The sequence below is a fragment of the Fusarium falciforme genome, chromosome 4, assembly GCF_026873545.1.
Source record: "Fusarium falciforme chromosome 4, complete sequence".
Taxonomy (NCBI): domain Eukaryota; kingdom Fungi; phylum Ascomycota; class Sordariomycetes; order Hypocreales; family Nectriaceae; genus Fusarium; species Fusarium falciforme.
In genome coordinates this window covers 638,573-659,281 of record NC_070547.1, presented here as the reverse complement: position 1 = coordinate 659,281, position 20,709 = coordinate 638,573, and the positions used below count along the sequence as shown (strand labels likewise).

Genomic DNA, 20,709 nt, shown 5'->3' with positions numbered 1-20,709 from the left:
TTCGCTCACTACAAGTGCAATAAGGTGGAAACAGGATCTAACTGCGATATCAGCGGCATTTGATAGTGCTCTAGCAGTGGGGCAAGTACCCGTTGGATGCCTTCGCGCAGTCAAGGAGATGTTAAACCACAATCTCACCCCTTCATCTCACATGAAACCATTGCCGATCATATCAAGATGACCCCGCAAAAGACCTCATTGGCACCCCTCCTCGGCACCACCCTCGTGGTGGGAGGCTGCGGCTTCTTGGGATACCATCTCGTTCGTCATCTACTCCCCGACAGCGAAAGCGGTGCCGTCTATGTGGTTGACCGCGACATCAGCAAGAATCAGCACGAAAAGGTCACCTATGTCCGCGGCAGCATCACAGACAGCGAGTTACTTCGCTCGCTCATCACCAAGATCGAACCCAGTGTCATTTTCCACATCGCCTCGCCTATTGCTTCGCTTCCCGCCTCGAGGGAGGGCGAATTCCTCGAGACAAACGTTAAAGGCACAGAGGTTCTCCTTGCCATTGCTACGGAGAGTGAATCGGTTCGGGCGCTTGTCTACACCTCCAGTGTCGATATATACACCAATCCACCGTACTTGAATGTTGTCGAGTCTCACGAGCTGTGGCCGGCTTCTGACAAGTCCAACGAGTACAACCGCACCAAAGCGATCGCGGATCGGTTGGTTCGTGAAGCAAATGGTCCTCAGTTGCGCACTGCCACACTCCGCCTTGGCCATGCATACGGCGAGAGACACATTCAGGGCATGGTCGAGGTTCTTGACATGTGCGAGAGCAGCAAGAAGCTTGTCCAAGTTGGCTCAGGCGAGAATGTTATGGAAGTTGTGTCGGCCGATAACTCAAGTATAGCCCACGTCCTTGCAGCAAAGGCCTTGCTCGACCCGAGCCGTGCAGCAGGCAGGGTGGATGGAGAGGGCTTCAACATATCCGACGGGGTCCCGATGCCATTTTGGCATCACATCAAGTTGATCTGGAAGACTGCCCTAGGTCAAGATGAGCTGAAGAATCTCACTATTCTACCTGCCTGGGTCATGATCGTGGCAGTCAATGTGGTCGAGTGGGTTCTCTGGGTCTTTACCCTCAACATGGTCAAGCCCCCTGTTGAATTGCGGAGGGTTTCTCTTGACTATTGCCTCAATACGCATACGTATAGTATTGAAAAGGCGAGGGAGCGACTTGGCTTTGAGCCGGTGTCGGATCATGATGCTGTGCTTGTGGAGTCTGTGAAGTGGATGCTGCGTCACCGAGAGACCTTGAAGAAGAGAGAATGATCTGAGACGAGCTGTTTTGGTCAAGTCTTCTTTTTCATTCTCACGATATCTGGTACTTCACCTTGGAATCAAGCCCTTGCTGGGATTTACTTCGTTGGATGACTAGCAACGCCTTTTGCACTTCATCGTACCATGCTTTCAACGACAAAGGCGTATTGACAGCTAGTCTAGCTGTGGACCTTGCGGAGTCTTGACCCATCATGACGGAGTCGTTAGGCGGGTCTTGTCGACAAGCCGAGGATGGGATGTCCTTCTTGATTGGCTGCACACTAACAATTGCGCGCCCTTACAATGATTAGACATTGGATCGTGTCTCGAGATGGGCGTCACTGTTGAATTCAGCTGAGTTGGAAATGTAGATATTTAAGGATAATGTCACCATTTCAATGTAATTTCTCGCAATCTCTTGCATCACAATTCTTCAACTCATCTTATCACCATCATGTCTGAATCTCCAGAAACAGTCGTCATTGTCGGGGCTGGCATCGTCGGCTCCGCCTTGGCGTACTTCTTGTCTCAGTCCCCCACGCGCCGCAACATCAAAATCATCGATCGTTCTTTCAGTCCCCTCCTCGGATCAACAGGTCATGCGCCTGGCTTTGTCGGCCAGTTCAACGAATCTGTGGTTCTCTCCAAGCTCGCCATTGATACTGTGGCAGAGTACACCAAGATCCCCGGTGGCTTCGATACCGTGGGCGGGCTGGAGATCGCTTTCGAGTCTGACGGGATCGAACGCCTCAAATCTAGATGCGCAGATGCCGTAAAGCTGGGTCTTTCTGCTGAAATGCTGAGCATTGAGGAAGCGCACAAGCTCGCGCCGGAGCTGGTCAACGAGACGGGCCCAGGCGCAGCAGTCTTCTTTTCCAGCGATGGCACTGCAAATGCGGGTAGAATCACTTCATTCTATCAAGAAGAGGCAAAAAAATCCGGAGTGGAATTTGTGTCAGGCGAGGTGAAGAAGCTCGTCATTTCCGAAGGTCGCGTCACCGGCGTTGAGCTTGGCCAAGACTCAGCTCAGAGATTAGACGCCGACAAGGTCATTCTTACTACGGGCATTTGGGCTCAAGATCTCGACAAAGACCTCGACTTTCCAGTACCGGTCATTCCTGTCGGGCATCCGTACATGTACGGCAAAACAAGAGCCAAGAATGCTCGAAAACTCCCCTTCGTTCGATGGCCGGAACATCACGTCTACGCCAGAGATCATGGCGAAAGATACGGCATCGGCAGCTATCATCACGAACCGGTCAAGTGCAAGGCGACAAACAACACTGCCATCGGAGAGTGGATCCAAGACTTTAAGCAGCCATTAAAGTTCGCCACAGGTCTGCTTCCACCAGCCGCCACAGAGGAGTTCAAGGACGGGGACAGCTTCAACGGCATCTTTTCCATGACGCCAGATAACATGCCGTTAGCTGGTAAGGTGAGGTCTCTTCCGGGTCTGCACATGGGAGTTGCCATTTGGGTTACACAGGCTGCTGGTACAGCAAAGTTTCTGGCAAGGTTGATTGATGGGCTGGAGGTGGATCAGCAGACCAAGGAGGCTCTTGACCCAGAGAGGTTCAGAGGACAAGATTTTGCTGCGCTGGAAGAAAAGTCTCTTCAAGGCTACAACAATATCTACAAGACGATTGGGAAGCAATAGCGGTAGCATAGAAAAGTCGGGACAAATGATGTTGTGGATGGCTGACACGCCTGGCTCAATTACCAGTCACAAAGACACTTGAATAGAAGCAAAAATATAGGCGTCATCCCTTTTCGCTATACCATTTAATCGATAATTGAGATGATGATCTGGAGTGAAATTCATTTCTCATTCAATCCAAACGCGTCATTTGGTTCTATTCTGTCGAATCTCTTATCGACATCACTCTCAGCCGCCTGGGCAGGCTGATCGCCGAGCATCAAGTCCATTCACTCTGTCCCAAACACGCCACCCTACACTGCCTATACATTGCTTTCTCGAGGATCAAGAAATTCTCCATCTTTCAGCACTTTTTGTTCCGGCTCACCCTTGAGTTGAGACCTTTAGCTCAAGAGTTGACCACAACCGCTTTCGGCCCTCTCCAGTTTGGGAGCGACAGGGAGCATGATTAGAGTGCAGCAAGCAATGGAAGTATCCGAGTTACCAATCTTCCGGGGCAAGGCAGCAAGCGAGATCCTACAGGGGCACAAGATCCAAGTAAAAGCCGTGAGTGGCGCGCAAAACCAACAACAGTCGTCATTCCAGGGATCCCACACGATGGCAGACCAGATTCAAGATTGGAAAGATCACCAGGTGTTGTCATTGAAGGGTAAATATTGGCCAGAAATCCGGTAATGACCTGTCAGGCGTTGATCCGGGGACACTCTCTGGCTTTCCGCGATGTCATCAACTTGGGCTTGGATGGCGAAATCCAGCTGGATGAGACACTGAAACCAGGGAGGATGGGAGGCCTGTCAGGGATTTCAATCAAATTCATGATGATAGATAAAGAACAAGGCAACACGTTCTTGGTCTGGAATTAGTTCAAGTACGGCAAAAGCCTTTGTCTGAACTCGCCCCTAAGCGTGGGTAGACAGCAATTATGAGGCCCGCGAGGCCGGAACGTGGACAAATATCAACCGATAACGATATCACTGCCATAGATCACGTATTCCGATGAGATTCGGGCCTCCTCCAATCGTGGTAACAAAATCCAGATCGTCTTGTCGTGAATGTCTCGACCTTATCTTATCCAACATCAAAGAAGCAATCCTGAAATGCCGGCAACTGCTGTGGAGATTAGCCTACTTGACGATGCTCTAGAACCTCCAGATTAAAACTCAAAAGCTCAATCGGGTTCACCGAGACGCGTAGCCCCGGCGCTACCGCCCCAAGTGCGCGCATTCAGACCCGGGGCTATGGCGCAATCCGCGTCCTCGGTGCCACCAATTCCGACCCTCTTGGTTGGCCTGCCCACAACCATGTCACAAGACGCAAGCCTCCAAAAGCCCACTTCCCGAGTCCCCTTTAGGAGTGTGACAGATTGTTGATTATGCTTAACCCAGGAGCTCGGACTGCGGGTTGCATGCGTCCCGTAGCTCGCGTGCTGGTCTGCTCAGACACTGGGCCCGCCACCCACGATGGGGGGGCGACGTTTTGCTTTTTTGCATGATGAGTGGATTCGTTAACTCGTGAAACTAATGCCGGCTGGGCAGGAATGAGGGTCGAGATCAGGAGGCGAGATCGAGCGACGGATCGTCGGTGTTGGAAGTCGCTTCAAAGTGGAGGCCTCTTTCAGATTCTGGCAGCCGGATCTTTCAGCCGCGATCTAGTACTCCAGATGACATTGATCTTTGAGACTCTAAATATTGCGAATCTGTAGATCAGTGGCAAGATATTGAAGTAATTGTCAGTGTAGTAAGAGACCACCCAAACAAACGCCATCTTGAGCATACCTAGGGTAGGCAACGAGCACGAGACCAACCTCAAGGCTGAGCCAAGGCTATCAACTCCAAAAAGTGGCTTTACCGAGCTGAAAAACAAGACCACGTTGAATCCCTGAGAGCCATTGACGAATTTGATCCAGCGCCGCGCGTTGCGCACTGGCGCCACGTTGACAGCCCGTTTGCACCTCTTCCAACTCCCCGTTGAAGCCTCTTTTCTCTTTGCCAAAAACCGCCCGCCGGCCCGTCGAGTCTCGACTCTCTAGCCCGCCTGGGAGGCTTGGCTCGAGTCCTAGCTAGCAAAAACATGCGTGGGGTGGGTGACGGATTACCTCAACGTTTGTGGTGATTTGCTACCTGGCGTTGGGGGTCACATTGCATTAGCTACGAGACAGCGGCCTGCCGGTTCGGGCAGCTAGGGCCGGTCGCGTTAGATTCAGGCAGGGAGATGGTCTTGTAGATTTGAGGCTGAAATGGCGACATCCGAAGATGACATGGGGGAGAGGTCGTGGTACGAGGGAAAGGGGGACGGACTGTCGGGCGGGGAGTTCAATCGAGGGGATACCCCAGCTCGTCTCGTGGGACACGCAATCCCTCGAGCTATGGACCGTGTGTGGGAATAATTCGGCGTCTGGACGTGGGTGGTCGGCGTCTCCAACGGTGCTTGACAGGTTGCAACGGCTTCTGGGAGCGTTTCATTACTCACGGATACGACCGAGGTGACGGCGATCTCTTTCTCCTTCGAGTCCATCATCTCATCAGCAAGAGCATTTCGTCATGCTCCGGAACTCGTGGAAAACGACCGACCATTCCGGCGCTAACAGGCCCCCTCCCCTTGCCCACAGGAAGAAGACTGGGTCCCCACAGAATAAAGCTCGAAAATAAAGCCAATAAGCTAATCCTTAAGCTTATTCCACCGTCAAAGATCCCGGACGAGTGGACGAACCAGCTGCACCACGACCATTTCAGCAGGCCATGGTTCGATCGTTGCTTGCTTTGTCTTCTCTTGTCGCTGGGCAGTGACACCGGTGAGATCATCTGAGCTCGGGTGGCAATCTCTCTGCTGGAGAGACATCTGGTGCGACTGACTCCCCGCGCGTGGCGCTCGCTCTGGACCAGCGTTATTTCGCTTGGCAAAAGCTGGTCTCGTCACGGCCCCGTGCTGCAGATCCAGCTATCAGGGAGTCTGGGCCTCCCCGGGCAGGGGACTTTCACGGGGAGTCCAGCGGGGAGTTGATCTGAGGTTTCTCGCCATGCCCACCCTCTCGCGACGCCTCGTCGGGGAGATCGCAGGGTGAAACCTCTTCTCTATTCGAGCTCTCTTCACCCATGAGTCATTTAATTCTCATCGTTCCCCCCCACGGGCAACAAATCGGAGGCGGTAATGGCGAGTGCAGGGGACGGAGTCTTGGCCTGGCACACTAGCTTTTCAGCAGAACCTTGAAGCCATCCTATCAAGACCTGGTGCCCCGGCACTTGCTGTATTGCGTGCTCGAATTCTGCCATGTCACCATCCCTCGCCCAGACCAAATCCAGACCGAACCGACGCACTTTGCACCAAGGCGTCTTGGCGAGAAGGCTTGGCAGTGAGCCTTGGCGATAGCTGCCAAAGTCTTGAAAAGGGCGACAGAGAACCCTTCGAAGAGAATCTTTTTTCGGTGCATCCAAGACACTTGCAAACCACACAGTCGGTAATCATGGGCAAGCTCGAAATCAACTCGGACCCGAACCAGTTCTCCCGTCCCAGGGACGACGAGGAGGCCCTCACGCTCCGCAATGATTGGAGTCCACAGGAGGAGCGCAAGGCCAAGCGCAAGTAAGTTCATGCATCGGATCGTCGCTGGACCGTCGGCAAAAGCTAACAGTGGTTGAAAACAGGCTCGACCTTATCATCATGCCCCTCCTGACCCTTGGCTTCTTCTGCCTCCGTGAGCACCAGCCCTCCACATCACCACTCCAACACCTCTAACCTCTCCCATGCAGAGCTTGATCGAGGCAACATTGCCAATGCCATCACCGACAACTTCATGGAGGATGTCGGTGTTACGCAGAACCAGTTCAACGTCGGCCAGCAGATGCTCTCGCTGGGCATCGTGCTCTTCGAGATCCCCTCCAACATGATCCTCTACCGTGTCGGCCCCGGCAAGTGGCTGACCCTGCAGCTCTTCCTCTTCGGCACCGTCAGTACCTTCCAGGCTTTCCAGAACAACTACGGCTCCTTCATCGCGACTCGATTCCTCCTCGGTATTACTGAGTCTGGTTTCATCCCCGGTGGTCTCTGGACCCTCTCGACCTGGTACACCCGCAAGGAAACCGCCAAGCGTGTCATGTTCTTCTACTTTGGTAACCAGTTCGGCCAGGCTTCTTCCAAGCTCCTGGCTTATGGTATCCTCCACATGCGCGGTGTTGGCGACAAGGCCGGTTGGTTCTGGTTGTTTGCTCTCATGGGTGGTTTCACCGTTGTGAGCGGCTTCATCCTCGGTTTCTGCCTCCCAGACTCCTTCAAGAACCCTCGCAGCACCTTCCTGCCCAACTACAGCTTCTTCACTGAGAGAGAACTGCACATTCTGCAGACCCGTGTTCTCCTTGATGACCCCATGAAGGGCAAGAAGAAGAAGAAGATTGGCCTGACTGCTTTCAAGAAGGCTGTGAGTACCACCTCCACCATGCTTCAACATGTCACTGACAATTCAGTTCTCCAACTGGCGTCTCTGGGTCCACGTCATCATCACTCTTACCAACAACGGCCCCCAGCGTGCCTTTGATACCTACTCGCCTTCCATTGTCAAGAGTTTCGGTTTCGCTGGCCTCACTAGCAACGCCTTGGCCTCCGTCGGTCTCTTCCTGCAGATTCCTGTCTCCTGGACTTTCAGCTATGTCTCCGATCACTTGTGAGTACTACCACCGCCGTACAAGCCTTTGCATGCACTGACACTCCACAGCAACATGCGACCTGAGACTGTCATGGCTGGCCTGAGCATGCACTTGCTCGGTTACGTCTTTAACCGTATCTTCACTGAGCTCAGCATCCGAGGTGTCAGCTACTTTGGTGTTGTCTGGACTCAGACCTTTGGTACCTTTTCGCATCCCCTCAACATTGCTTGGATGTCGCTTGCTTGCGACGACTCCGAGGAACGAGCCCTTGCCATGGCTATGTGAGTATCTCCCCAACACTCTTTCAGAACGAATTTACTAATACAATAACAGGGTCATTATGGGTGCCAACATCGCCGGTATCTACGGTGCCCAGATTTTCCGATCCGACGACAAGCCCAAGTACCGCCGCGGCTTCACCATCAACATCGTCGTCCTCAGCATCGGCCTCGGTCTTGCCATTCTCCGATTCTTCGACGACAAGATCTGGCGCCGCAGCAAGGTCGCTCAAATCGAGGCCCAGCTCGCCCGCGAGAACGGCAACGACAGCAACAGCGATGAGAAGTCTGGTTCCAGGACACCTGATCACATTCCTACTCATGGTCTTGAGAAGACGTCCCCGGTTGAGCTGAACGCTGCTGTCCGACCCACACATGGTTGATTTGACTGGACTAGATTGTTTTGGTACTTGAAACTTTCCTCTTGGGAAATGTTTCTCATGGACTTGTACGAAGGAAAAAGATGTCGAGTGTTTTGGAAGCGCAGAGCGATGCTGTTTGCGAGATATAATGATAGAACTACTTGAGTCGCTACACATATATGAGAGATCCTACATATGCTAAAGAAGTGCTTTGCATGAAATTGTTCTCATCTTTAGATGTGCTTTGAATCAGCTTGTGTTCAACGATCTCCCTATGGTGACGATCAGCCCCAACATTAATCTAAGTAACACGCATTTCGCCTTTGGCGCAGCATATCTAAATAGGTGATCTTCGTTCAGGTTCAAGCCTGAATTCAGAGGGACGGGCAAGCTTGCTTAGTGATATCAGAGTCTACTGTTCTACCGACTGGCACAGTTATCCCGCCAAGTGCTGCGCTTCAACTACAACAAAAGGCACAATGAGTCTACTGTTCATAACCACCAAGCCGCTACGAGCTTGCAAATCCAGATTTTAATCCCTTTGACACGATTCCGAAATGGTCCGGTACAAATGTACAAATTTCCTTGAGCCTTGCCAAATCTATTAGTTGTCCCCTCTAGTGGTTGTATGATGCCATGATTCTGCACGACCAAACCTTGGACGCTATGCCAAATGGCAAAAAGAAGGTGTTTTGCCGTCAGCAAGACTCGAACTTGCGTTTTCAGTGCTCTCAAGAGGCCACAAACTGATGTACTAACCCCTATACGATGACGGCTTGCTTGTTGTTGAGGACATCTGTGTTAATCCGTCTAGTATACCTGCTCTCTGGAGTCAATTTAGGGGGCTGGCCAGAGCGGCAAATCCGCTCTGCGGCTCACGTAAGGACAAAATGATGCCAGATACGTCACAAATAATGAAAATGAATTTGAGGTTTTTATGGTAGCTGTCTTGGCTGTGTGTGCGCTCGGAAATCAATGTGAACTAATCCCATATAACTAAAGGAAACCAAACAATTGATGCTACCCAATCCTGGCTGGATATCACACAATACTGATCTCTGAAAACTGAGGTTTGACACCAAAGATGGCCTTGTCAACACCCGCGTCTTGGAATATTCGATCGGAACCTTTGACGTGTTGTTCAGTTCGACAAGTCCCAATTCGTTGATAGATGTCTGGTGCTCCAGTGGAATGCTTTTCTAGGATAAGATAGTCAATCAAGCAATGCCCTATTTGACGACCTAAGGGCGCCATGCTGATGGGAAGAATAAAAAGAGGGTGTCTTCCATCCCACTTTCCGGAAGATGTATCCAAATAAACCTCTGCGACATGAGGTGCTGTGCAAATGCGAATGAATGCGGGCGGGTGATCCCATTGCGCTGGGAACAAGGCCCCATGCAATTTGATGCATCCATAGCGTACTCCGACTGTGGGATCCGCTTCTCGATTTATGGTTTCAATGGCTAGGACGGACACGAGTTTGACAACCGCAGAAAATGTTGATCCAACTCGCATCGCGACGGAACTTTGCACCGATGCCCAAGACCAAGAGGGTGCCAGATACTCAACGGGACGCGGTCTCGGCGTGGTCACTACCCAGTTGAGCATCTCGACCAGGCGGGACTTCCAGAGGCCGGCAACATACTCGTCGCCAGTATGCTCTTGAAAGAGTTTTGCTATCCCTGCAAATGCGGCAAGCTTATCAGTCGGCTTAGTTAGGGTGCATTCAGAGTAGTGCCAAGCCAAGCCTGTCCAGAGGCGAAACATCGTATTTGAGAACAAAGGCCCTTGACGGTTTACTTCAGAATCTTCCAGAGACGGAATTGCATAAGAGCTCTTGTCAGATTCGTGATCTGGAACACCACCCGGAAAGCCTTCGCACTTGTGGTCCGTCATGCACTCCCATAGTATCTGATCATGACCAAAGTAAAGGACCCGCGGGGACAGAAAGCGTTCTTGGAAAACCCATCCTCTTGTGAGTAGTTCGCTTCTTTCGAAGTGTCTGGGCCAATATTTTGTGTCCCAAATGTAACAGTCCACGGGAGCCTCGTCCCCATAGGCGACGTTTACAACCGCAGGGCACACTACTTCGGGCTGTCGTGAGCGGAATAACCCTCCTTCAGGACCCGAAGACGCCGAGGCGGCGATAGTGCAGATGGAATTTGCGTACACGTATTGCATTGCGGCAGATTCGGATGCCCAGTCTTGAGACGAGTCTTGAATTATGCAGAGAGCATCGATCCAGACATATCGAACAGAGAAGCGCCGTGCAACAGTTATGAGGTCTTGGAATGTCTGTGGGAGACTGCTAATTCGCTTCCCATGACAAAACTCGTCGATATTTGACGCGAGGAGTGTTATGCTTGGGTCTGTTCCCCAGCGATAACTCAGGGTAATGTAGAGGGCGGATGTATGCAAGCCCTCTTCAGCAACGACACGGAGCTTCCACAAGTCATCCATCTCTGACCCAATGTCTATCAAACGCGTGGGCAGCCATTTCCCAGATTTAGATAATCTGTTGCATGACGGATGCTGAGCACGGCAAGATGTCAGCCAGTCATAGGCTTGATCTAGGCTCAGTAGCGAAGAGGTTCTGTCATCCAGGGGAGGCCAGGGCGACCCATAGACCGACTCGGCCACTATTCCAAAGTCAGCTCCTATAAGCTTGTTCCAAGTTCGGGATACAGACCTCTCTTAGGAATGAGCTCAAAATCGCTATAGTTTGGCTCACCAATGTTTGTCTCATCCAAGATGGAAAACAGTATCAGTTGGTTCTTCCAGTCGCAGTTCAGCACGGACTCAATGATGTATTCTGCGGGTAGATGACGTTCTTGATCTACAGCTTTATTTTCGTCGCGCTTTATAACAAGACCCTGTTCATCTACGTTCCAAATCTGTGAGCATATGAAGCAGCCCTCCTGGACGGCTTGCCGGATAGCGTTAATGGTCAAGTGGTGCTCTCCAGGCGAACGATAGTCGAGGGGATGACCGAGTGCATAAACGCAGGTGGCGCAAAGGTGACTGACTTTGGCCATGTTTCTCACCGAGCTTGATCTGTAAGGGCCGTTGGTGCGATGTTTGAGCGAAGTTAGTTGCCTGACCAGAGAGGGGGCTTCCCCAGTCTAGCTTACGCCTCTATAATGCCTCATTGGCCCGTTCGTACGGGCATCCCCATTCGTGAATCCTTCTGTTTGTGTTGATTGGCTGGGTTGAGCTGATTGACAAGGGGGAGCGAGCATTGGTAATCTTCACTCCGACAACTTCATCACAACCAACCTTCTTCTCCTCGCATTCCTTCCCCGTGATCACGCCGTCCATATGCCGTTGGCTTGGAATACGTATGCGAAAAAGAAATGACACGCGTCAAACCTGGCCAGAGACAACGCACCAGGGCCCCAAAGGTCCGTACAGGGTGCGGAACTTGCAAGTGAGTGTCCACTCTTCGATGCGATGGCTCTGTCTAACGGTTCATGCAGGAGTTGGTCATCTTCATAACTGTGTAATTTGTCGGCTAATTTTCCTGGCAGTCCGCAAGGTCAAGTGTGACGAGGCCCGTCCAGCCTGCAAGAGATGTACATCACCCCAAAAAGCCCACCTTTACAAGCAGCTCACTTGGTTCTAGGTACCTCGACAGGCCGAAAATGTGATGGGTATCGAGTTGACTTTCACAGCCCGTCAAGTTCCGTGACTGTTCCGGTGGGTGTAGGGTCCATCTACGCCCTGACACCCCAGGCAAGGTCGTTACAGTTCTTTACGGAAAAGACTCTCGCCGGTCTCCAGACCTTCTTTCCCGACCATTTATGGAATACCAAGATTCTTCAGGTAGCCCAGTCTACCGAATGCATCAGGAACGCAATCATCGCTTTGGCCTCGTTCCACGAGCAGTATCTGAAGGCCACCTCAGCGCAACAACCCGACTCAAAGTTTGGGTTGGGTCACTACAATCTTGCCATCAGGCAGTCAATCTCCTTCTCAAATGAGATATCATCACCGCCACACATACCAATTCTCTCTTGTCTGATATTTGTATGCATCGAAGTAAGTTCAACCCCTCTCATCCTCAGATGTATGCTTACACCATGAAGGTCCTCCAAGGCAAAATTGAATCAGCCATCGCGCTCTTCAAGTACGGCAGCAAAATGATTCAACAGTATCAATCTGATATTTGCTCGGTCAACCAGTTTGGGAATTGCTATCTCAATACTCAGCTCCGTTCTGATGCTGTGATGACCCTGCAGCTCGCTAAGGCATTGTTCAAACGCATCGCTGTCCAGATCTACATGGTGAGAAAACAATCATGAACTGAAGTTGTTTGTACTAACATTGCGCCAGCTCACTGGAGATGTGGACACTGAGCTTGTTATTGCTTTCAAAAACACATTCGGAGGCACATATCCTCTCCATGATCTGCCCTTCAGATGCCTTGCCGAGGCAAGAGAAGCGCTTCTAGACATAATCGTAGAGCAAGCCAGTCCCGGGCTCAAAGGAAAAGACGCAGAGCAGCTCATGTTCCATTCCGTCAAGATTAGACAGTGGACTTCTTCATTCGACGCCCTCGTAGCCAACAACTACTCTGGCGAGAAACCAGTAAGCGATGTCGAGCGGAGGGCCATTGCGCTTCTGCAAGTGTACCGACAATACCTTGAGATCAATGTCGCCAAATATGCCTATGGCCAAGGTGACCCCTGCTTCTGGGATCGCTTTATGGCAGAGTTTGGCAACATGGTCAATAACGCCGCTATCGCGACCGGCCTTGATGGAAAGGGATCAGAGCAAACTTCCAAGTCGCTTTTCCACATGGACATTGGCGTTTCTTCAATCCTCTTTTCCATAATTGCAAGATGTCGGGACCCAACGATACGGAGGAAGGCAATCGGAATTATGCTTGCAGACAGGTCCCAGGAAGGCGTTTGGAACTCGTCGCTAGCAGCCCAAGGTGCGATCAAGCTGATGGAACTCGAGGAAAGTCGAAGCGGAAAAGAAGTCAAGCGCAGTCAAGATATCCCTGAGGAAGCGAGAGTACGAACTGTGCGTCTGTATTTGGAGAGTGGCAAGAGGACAGCCAAGATGGTATATGGGTTTGATCAGGGTTCCTGGGAGTGGACGATGCCGTCTTAAGGGGAGATCTATGACTGGTTCCAGCCACTTTCACAGCGACAAAGTGGTATTTTTACGTCGTCGACATCACAGCCCCAGGCTAGTGAAGCTATACAACCCTGTCAAATCCCAGATCGCCCCAGTGCCCGTACGAACTGACGAATCACAACGCGCGACTACCGAGATCGAAACTGCTTGACCTGGTTCTGGGCCATGTATATTTGAGAAGCCGGGACTTGTTGCAGGGCCGAGCAGCAATGTTTTAGGTGCTGCCTTCTGTTACAAACTCTTATTACGTATCTAGGCTCGTATGGTCCGTCACATTAGGATCAAACGTGATGCAATCCCTTTAACGGCAGTGGATTCATCTACAACGCGATTCCTTAATTTCATAGCTTCTAATTAATATTCAGCCATGAGCCGCGTAAGACGGTGCATACTTGTTTCGAGTTGGTGTGTATAAATGCAGCCGCGCCTCTTCCTCAAGCTTCCTCAACATTAAAGCAAACATCTACCCTTCGTCAAGATGTGGGCTCTCAGTTCTGGCTCTAGCATAGCTGCCTTTTTCGCGTTCCAATTTCTCATCTCTCCTCTGCTCCTCGCTCAGGCTACGCAAGTTGTCGAGTATCCGATTAAACGTGTTCAACGATCCACTCCTGACAATGTTGTGCCTACCGCCATCTACAACGAGCAATGGATATACACGGTTGAAAGTGCGCATACGAACACTTCACGTCATATTAGCCACTAACTTACGCACACAGTTGCAATCGGAAACCCGCCACAAAAGACTCTTGTACAAGTTGACACAGGATCTGCCTACCTCTGGGTCAACGCAAACTGCTCCTCGGCACCTACGGTTTTCGATCAACAGAAGTTCTGCCAGAGCGTTCCTCGCTACGATCCTGGAGCCTCTAATTCTGTTGAAGGACCCATCGGCTCTCGCACACTGGGATACGGGTCAGGTGAAGAGGTGATTGGCGCTATTGTCGATGTCTACGAAGACACAGTCACTGTGGGCAGTAGGTTTTCTCAAATAGACACAACTCTCAAAAGATACTAACCATAGAACCAGATGCCAAGATCAAGACTCAAAGGTTAGGCGTTGCATCCAACAGCCTTAGGTTGCCGGTCGGTATCATGGGACTCGGACCTGTCTTCAATGCTACTTTCGACTTTAGGGAGCCGTACGCTTTAGTGCTGGATTCGCTGGCAGTGGACAATATTATTACCAGTAGGGCCTATAGCCTTGCCCTTGGCTCTGCGTCAGACGAAGGCGGTGCGTGATATTCAATATGGTCCGATACGATCTCCTAACATGGTTACTTGCAGGTTCATTGATATTTGGGGGTTTGGACAGAGGCAAATTCTCTGGATCTCTCAAGAAAACCCCAGTCGTCAAGAGCCGAGACGGCGGCACGAGGTGTGTATACGCTACGCTGCATTCTGTTAATTTTCACTGCTAACCCCTGAATCAAGATTCACAGTCAACCTCTCGTCCATTGGAATAGACGCCGGTAACGGGACCGATCGACAATACTCTCTCAAGGACACCAACGTCCATCTCGACAGTGGCCACACATTCTCCAAGCTACAAAAGGACCTTGCAGAGAAGATCTTCCAGGATCTAGGCGCTGAACTTGACCAAGATCTCGGCTTCTACCTCGTTGATTGCAAGGTTCGAGACCACGAAGGGGGTATCACCTTGGGATTTGGAGGCGATAAGATCATCACTGTTCCCTTTCGCGAGTTGGTGTATACTGCTCAGGGCCTCTGTGCAGTTGGTCTTGAGGCGATTAAGGAGGGTGAACAGCAGGTTCTTGGTGACAGTTTCCTGAGGGCTGCATACGGTGGGTTAATGAGCCCGTTACAATGCATAGTTTGCTCACTGAATTAGTTGTCTTTGACTGGGACAATGAGGAGATTCATATCGCACAAGCTGCCAACTGCAGTTCGGAGATTGTCCCCATTGGTCGCGGCAGTGGCGCTGTGCCCTCAGTGGTAGGGGTATGTGGTTCAAATATCACCACTTCCACGACAGGCTCGACTGCCTCGGCTACAGGATACCCTTCTTCTGCTGGTAATTTGCATGTGGAAAAGTGGCAGTTCGTCGGCACCCTAGCTACCCTGCTTCTCTTCTGTCTCCTTGTCGTTTAAGCTTGTTGCCAAGGATATGCATTCGGTACGAGAAGGATTGATGGATAGGGAAGTTTTGAATTCATGGCATTTGTCACTTTGATTATTTTGTTTCATGGCCGTACACAATAGGGAGCTATTTTCTTTTGACTTCGGTAGATGCAGGTAATAAAGAATAAATGCAGCAGTATTCAAAGCCTCATAGCTGTACTCTCTAAGTCTCTAACGCTATACATAATCCTTTTGATGCCTATTCTAACGTACCATTCCGAGTCTAGCACAGTCCCAAAACGCCAATACCTCTAGAGTCGTGAAGGTGTAACATCATAGCCGTTCGAAGCCGCCTGAGCCACAGATTCAGTCGGCGTAGCATAAATCAGATCCTCCTCACTCTTCTGCGGCTCCAACTGTTCAACCTCCCTCGTCGGCTCCCAGTGCACTGTTCCATATCGATACATTTCTCCAAAAGTGCCCGGTCGATGATCCAAATCCTGGATCTGCTTGACAAGATCTCCCAGAGCGGGAGGCCCTCCTGCCGAACTGTGGTAGACCTTGTACATGTGACTCTTTTCGAGCATCTCGATAACAAACGCCTCAGCCTTTACCCTCTTCTCCAGATCCGGTTCGTCCAGTCGCGTTGTAAACATTTCGACCTGTTTGTACCCATCGTAGTCGGTCCTGATGGCGCCGAGGATGCCGTTCCAGATACCCTCAACCATGAACACCTTGTTCTCAAAGAATTCACGGCCATTCCAGCCGGTGTTGACGTCGTACAGGTTCCGGGTGCGGTCGCCGATGAGCATCTGAGACACATAGTCGCTCATTGACTTGACCTTGTCCTCCATTCCCCAGTCGGCCATGCCATCGGCGAGCCCGATATCCTTGGTGAGAGGATGCTTATGAACGCCGTCGACGTTGGTTCGACCTTGCCAAATCGCTTTGTAGCCGTGATGCCAGTTCTCGATAAACTTGCAACCCTTTCTAGCGGCTAGCATGTAGTTGCCAAAGCTACCCCATTGCTTCCTGATCTGACCGCTGATAACCCATGCGGCCATCTCGTACTGCGAGCCAGGGGCTATAAGAGCATCCCAGAAGAGCGTATCAAGGTGTGTGTGAAGCATGTTTCCCACGTCCATCCAGACACCGCCATGCTCGAACAACAGAGGCAAACGCACAAGATCAGCAGCATGCTGAGGAGCGTGTCTGCCATCCATGGTCTTGTTAACAAAACACTCAGGAAACCATTCCTCTCCGACATAATTGTAGATGTTGTTTGGTGAATCATCCAGAAGATCCACAATGCGCACAGTCCATGAAAGTCCGAGGCGTCGCACCCAATTCAGGACGGTGCAACGATAGCTCGGGTACATCTTATCGATGCCCTTGTCCCAAAAAGCCCAAACATTCTTCTCGGAGGTGACGGGCTGGAACGTTTGAAGCTGGGTAATGATGTCCTTGTCGGATCTCAGGTCGAGAAGTTGGCGGGGAATCTCGCGGAGGCCAGTGGCCGATTTGGGAATTTGGAATTCAGACTCCATTGTGTTAGAGGCAGTGAATGAGTGGTAGGAGATAAAGTTGTTGTGTTGTGTTGGTTCTCTCGTTTGAAGGCGCGCAACTTGTCTTTTTATCTTTTCATCTCTTCCGTTTTGGGAAAATGATTCATAGTGAGACGACCGCCACTGAATCCACTTGATGCGTCTTGGCCATGGGCTGTGTCAGTGTCATGGCTTGTAAACGCATATTGCTCCTGTTCAATTTGCAAACGGGCTTGATATATCAATATTCGCAAAGTTTTCGAATCACTGAATACGATTCATATCCATGTGACAATCGGCAGTACCGTTACATTCGATGTGAATGCACTGCTGCCTGGTCGATTCCTTCGTTTGCCAAGGATTGCACCTAGCCGAGGACTCTTCTCCCCTGTATTCTGCTCATGTCAATTGAAAGGTCCTTGCTATTATGCTCTTTTCTCTCTGGATTAAACGTAGCTATCCTGTTTGTATTCATATCCAGTTACTCTATTGGTTCATAGCCACCATCACCAAACGTCAGCCAATATCAGCCTCAGTAAGCACGCCAGGCAAACGCCTCACCTGAGCAACCTGCATACTCTCAAACGCAATGCTGACTCGGCTCGATTTTATTCCCTTTTCCGTCAGGCTCCACCGAAATCCCACTGTCTCATCCTCATCGCCTGTTTCATCTCACGCCATAAGAGTTGGCTGTTCATCTTCAACCTTCATCTCCTCAACAGCTGAAACAGACACACTTCTCACATGGATAACGATCCTATTGATCCCGTGCCGGCTGACGCCGGTCCCAGCGATGATTCCGCCACTATCAACGACGGCATCACTCGAGCCCGTATTGAGCGTTTCCAGAAGAGTACCCGTCCACGAACTGAAGAGATCTTGAAAGACAAAGGCGAGTACACTTGGCTTGAATCATTCATATCAACCCGCTAACCAGAATTAGGCTACGATACTAGCAAGTACAACTTTGACGACTTGCCCGAGGCGGCTCATCAAGCCCGCGAAGACCGCTTCATCGAGTGTGTTAAGACCTTACTCGACCTTGCCCTGGGAGAGGACACAGCACTTCCACAGGCCAGCCCCAAGGACCCGAAGAAGGATGATGAACCGCACGTCTCCAAAGAGTCCTTCTATTCGACCGTTCCTCTCGACATCTCTCCGTTCTGCGACTCGGTGCGCCTCCTGGAGCTCTTACCTGCAACAAGTTCGGATGCACCAATTTGCGCCAAGATGAAATGTCCCAGAAACTTTCCGGGACTGCCCAAGTATGAGGCTCTCTCATACGTACGGGGCTCGCCTGAGCCTGTGTGCGCCATCACGATCAACGACCATCAGATCATGATCAACTCGAACCTCCACGACGCCTTGAAGTACCTCCGCCGACCAGGAACCTCACGAATCTTGTGGGTGGACCAGCTATGCATCAACCAGCAAGACGCAGTTGAAAAGTCCCATCAGGTAGCTCGCATGGGAGACATCTATCGCAAGGCCACCGACGTCATCATCTTTCTCGGTCCTCCCACTGCACCCCTCACCTTCTTCATGGACGCGTTAGCCAACAAACGCCTCATAGATCTGCAAGACGAAGCATTGGATGGGCCAGGAAGCATTCTTCAACTGGCCGTCGAAGCCGTCTGCGCCTTCTGCTCGAACCCGTGGTGGACACGACTCTGGGTGCAGCAGGAATTCTACCTTGCCAACGGCGACCCTCTGTGGTACTGTGGAGATCTATCAGCTCGCACCTCTCAGATCCAAGACGAACTTGTCCGGCTCCGAAAAGACTTTCTCTCTCACCGTGCCGAGCTGGAGGACCGAGGCATCCCGGACCTGAGCCTGGAACACGCGTTTAACAACCTCTTTCCCATGGTCCTGGAACAACTAGCCCAACGATCCAACTTCAGAGGTCCTCGTCGCTCAAAAGACAATGAAAAGGGTGCTTACCAGCCAAAGACGCGGCTCCATATCCTTCCATCTGTGCTATACGCACAACTAGACAGAACCACCTCAGACCCGCGAGACTACGTTTATGGCGTCCTAGATCTCATGGGCCCAGTATTCAGCCAAACAGTTCTCCCAGACTATTCGAAGAGTGCGGAGTACGCGTTTGAACTACTGGCCGCATGGCTTCTCCTGGTAGAATCCTGGGCCGACATGTTCTGGCACTACTCTTCTCGACCAGTCACCTCTCCTGATGATCCCGTCACTCCCTCATGGGCCCCAGACTTTTCTCGTCGGTCTCATAAGCCCATCTTCGAGCCAACTCCGGATAAAGCAAACCCCGGCAAGGACCTTGGACACATCAGCTGTGCTATTGTGGATCGGGTACTGCACATCCAAGGACGGGAGCTCGGCGCAATAAAGGAGATTGTTTTGCTGCCCGCTGACAACAGCCTCGCCTTGATTAACGAACTTTGGCGGTTCGACAACCAGCGCAACGACATGTCGATGGCATTCGCCAGGCTTGGCCTCGTGGCCAGGACTCCATCATCCTCCTTCTACTGGGCCATGGACCATTTGACAGGCGTGGACCAAGCAGCTTCAACCCGTACTCGACTCAACTTCCAGGTGGACGTTGCTGTCTTGTTCAATATTCTCAAGGAAGAGTATGACAAAGTGCGACGAGACATTGACGCAAACCCACTAGTGGGCGAGTCCTCCGAAGACGACGGTGAATCAGAGAACGCCTCATTGTATTTTCGCAACATTCGGCTATCCGGTATGTTCATCTTCCTCAGAGATAAGGCTCTCGGAGACTTTGCAGGCTCCTGCATGTTTGACTACGCGAACCTAGTATCCCAGCTACAGGTCCTCGCGTTCCAAACTCAGCAAGAGACAGAGGACTTGGCGCAACAGCTATTTGGAATCGAAGAAGCACAAGATGAGAGTTTACCGGAAATGCAGCCTTTCTGTCTCGCCCTAGCGCGTCAACTATACAACGGCGTTCACGATGAGGAGATACAGGACTGCGTGGTTCGTATCCTGCGCATTGCAAGAGTGTTCCATGAGGTTTGTCAGCACCGATGGAGCAAACTCACACTTGAACCCCAGGCAACTGGAGATGAGAAGTCGGTAGAATACGACGCCCAGGTGAAAGAATTGACCAACATGGCGCGGGACAAGTTGCGCAATCTGGACCACGTGTTGCCCAAATGGGACCAGGAAGTGAACCCGTTGCAGGCCCTCCTGGACAGCAGAAACGTCACGTGTGAAGGACGGGTCTTATTCCGGACTTCTAACGACAAGATGGGCCTGTCGTGCCCTGGTGTCGAAGGCATCGCGGTGGGTCAGAGGATTGTGATGCTCGAGGGCCCCAGATTCCCAATGATCATCTGCCCTACCCCATCCCCGTCGTCTGATAAGCACAGATACGGAAAAATGATCGGACATGCCATGGTTGAGGGAGTCGAGACAAGCAGCGGCGAGGTCGGAAGTCAGACAGAGGGATCGCCCAAGGCAAAGCTCAAGATGTTCAGAATAGTTTGAGCCGTAGCTAGGCAGGAAATACCCAGATTGTGAATACACTTCTTCTATATAGCTCCCGAATCAGCTTTCTCGCCCAGGACATGTGTAACTTGTGCCTTTCGAGTCATGTGGGAAGTGGATATCTGAGAGAAACGTGTCTGGTGGCCAACACAAGTCTCGGGAGATAGACGAATCATATCGATCGACACTCTTTAGCCCAGAAGGTCCAGCCGAGGCACGTTCAGGGGTCCCTGCAAGCTAGCAACGCGCTGTCAA

At 51.3% G+C, this 20,709-nt stretch overlaps 8 protein-coding genes across 8 annotated transcripts; 6 read left to right on the top strand and 2 right to left on the bottom strand.

Moving 5' to 3' along the window:
* Positions 1–177: 177 nt before the first annotated feature.
* Positions 178–1,281, top strand: NCS54_00497400 (3Beta-HSD domain-containing protein; the record flags this gene model as incomplete). The annotated part of the gene is made up of 1 exon (XM_053150492.1): positions 178–1,281. One exon carries the CDS (start codon positions 178–180, stop codon positions 1,279–1,281), a length of 1,104 nt encoding a protein of 367 aa, XP_053006467.1.
* A 442-nt stretch (positions 1,282–1,723) lies between these two features.
* Positions 1,724–2,926, top strand: NCS54_00497300 (DAO domain-containing protein; the record flags this gene model as incomplete). The annotated part of the gene is made up of 1 exon (XM_053150491.1): positions 1,724–2,926. The coding sequence occupies one exon, from the start codon at positions 1,724–1,726 to the stop codon at positions 2,924–2,926; it is 1,203 nt and encodes a 400-aa protein (XP_053006466.1).
* A 3,460-nt stretch (positions 2,927–6,386) lies between these two features.
* On the top strand, positions 6,387–8,224 carry NCS54_00497200 (MFS domain-containing protein; the record flags this gene model as incomplete). Its single annotated transcript, XM_053150490.1, has 6 exons — positions 6,387–6,505; positions 6,568–6,617; positions 6,673–7,337; positions 7,384–7,580; positions 7,632–7,844; positions 7,897–8,224. The coding sequence occupies 6 exons, from the start codon at positions 6,387–6,389 to the stop codon at positions 8,222–8,224; spliced, it is 1,572 nt and encodes a 523-aa protein (XP_053006465.1).
* A 1,543-nt stretch (positions 8,225–9,767) lies between these two features.
* Positions 9,768–11,238, bottom strand: NCS54_00497100 (HET domain-containing protein; the record flags this gene model as incomplete). Its single annotated transcript, XM_053150489.1, has 3 exons — positions 9,768–9,795; positions 9,849–10,842; positions 10,893–11,238. 3 exons carry the CDS (start codon positions 11,236–11,238, stop codon positions 9,768–9,770), a joined length of 1,368 nt encoding a protein of 455 aa, XP_053006464.1.
* Positions 11,239–11,521: 283 nt separating this feature from the next.
* On the top strand, positions 11,522–13,321 carry NCS54_00497000 (Zn(2)-C6 fungal-type domain-containing protein; the record flags this gene model as incomplete). The annotated part of the gene is made up of 6 exons (XM_053150488.1): positions 11,522–11,541; positions 11,605–11,630; positions 11,680–11,775; positions 11,826–12,241; positions 12,289–12,486; positions 12,536–13,321. The coding sequence occupies 6 exons, from the start codon at positions 11,522–11,524 to the stop codon at positions 13,319–13,321; spliced, it is 1,542 nt and encodes a 513-aa protein (XP_053006463.1).
* Positions 13,322–13,826: 505 nt separating this feature from the next.
* NCS54_00496900 (Peptidase A1 domain-containing protein) lies at positions 13,827–15,457 on the top strand (the record flags this gene model as incomplete). The annotated part of the gene is made up of 6 exons (XM_053150487.1): positions 13,827–14,013; positions 14,065–14,322; positions 14,376–14,579; positions 14,633–14,723; positions 14,780–15,150; positions 15,198–15,457. 6 exons carry the CDS (start codon positions 13,827–13,829, stop codon positions 15,455–15,457), a joined length of 1,371 nt encoding a protein of 456 aa, XP_053006462.1.
* Positions 15,458–15,738: 281 nt separating this feature from the next.
* On the bottom strand, positions 15,739–16,974 carry NCS54_00496800 (Hypothetical protein; the record flags this gene model as incomplete). Its single annotated transcript, XM_053150486.1, has 1 exon — positions 15,739–16,974. The coding sequence occupies one exon, from the start codon at positions 16,972–16,974 to the stop codon at positions 15,739–15,741; it is 1,236 nt and encodes a 411-aa protein (XP_053006461.1).
* Positions 16,975–17,715: 741 nt separating this feature from the next.
* On the top strand, positions 17,716–20,454 carry NCS54_00496700 (HET domain-containing protein; the record flags this gene model as incomplete). The annotated part of the gene is made up of 2 exons (XM_053150485.1): positions 17,716–17,863; positions 17,915–20,454. 2 exons carry the CDS (start codon positions 17,716–17,718, stop codon positions 20,452–20,454), a joined length of 2,688 nt encoding a protein of 895 aa, XP_053006460.1.
* Positions 20,455–20,709: the final 255 nt, after the last annotated feature.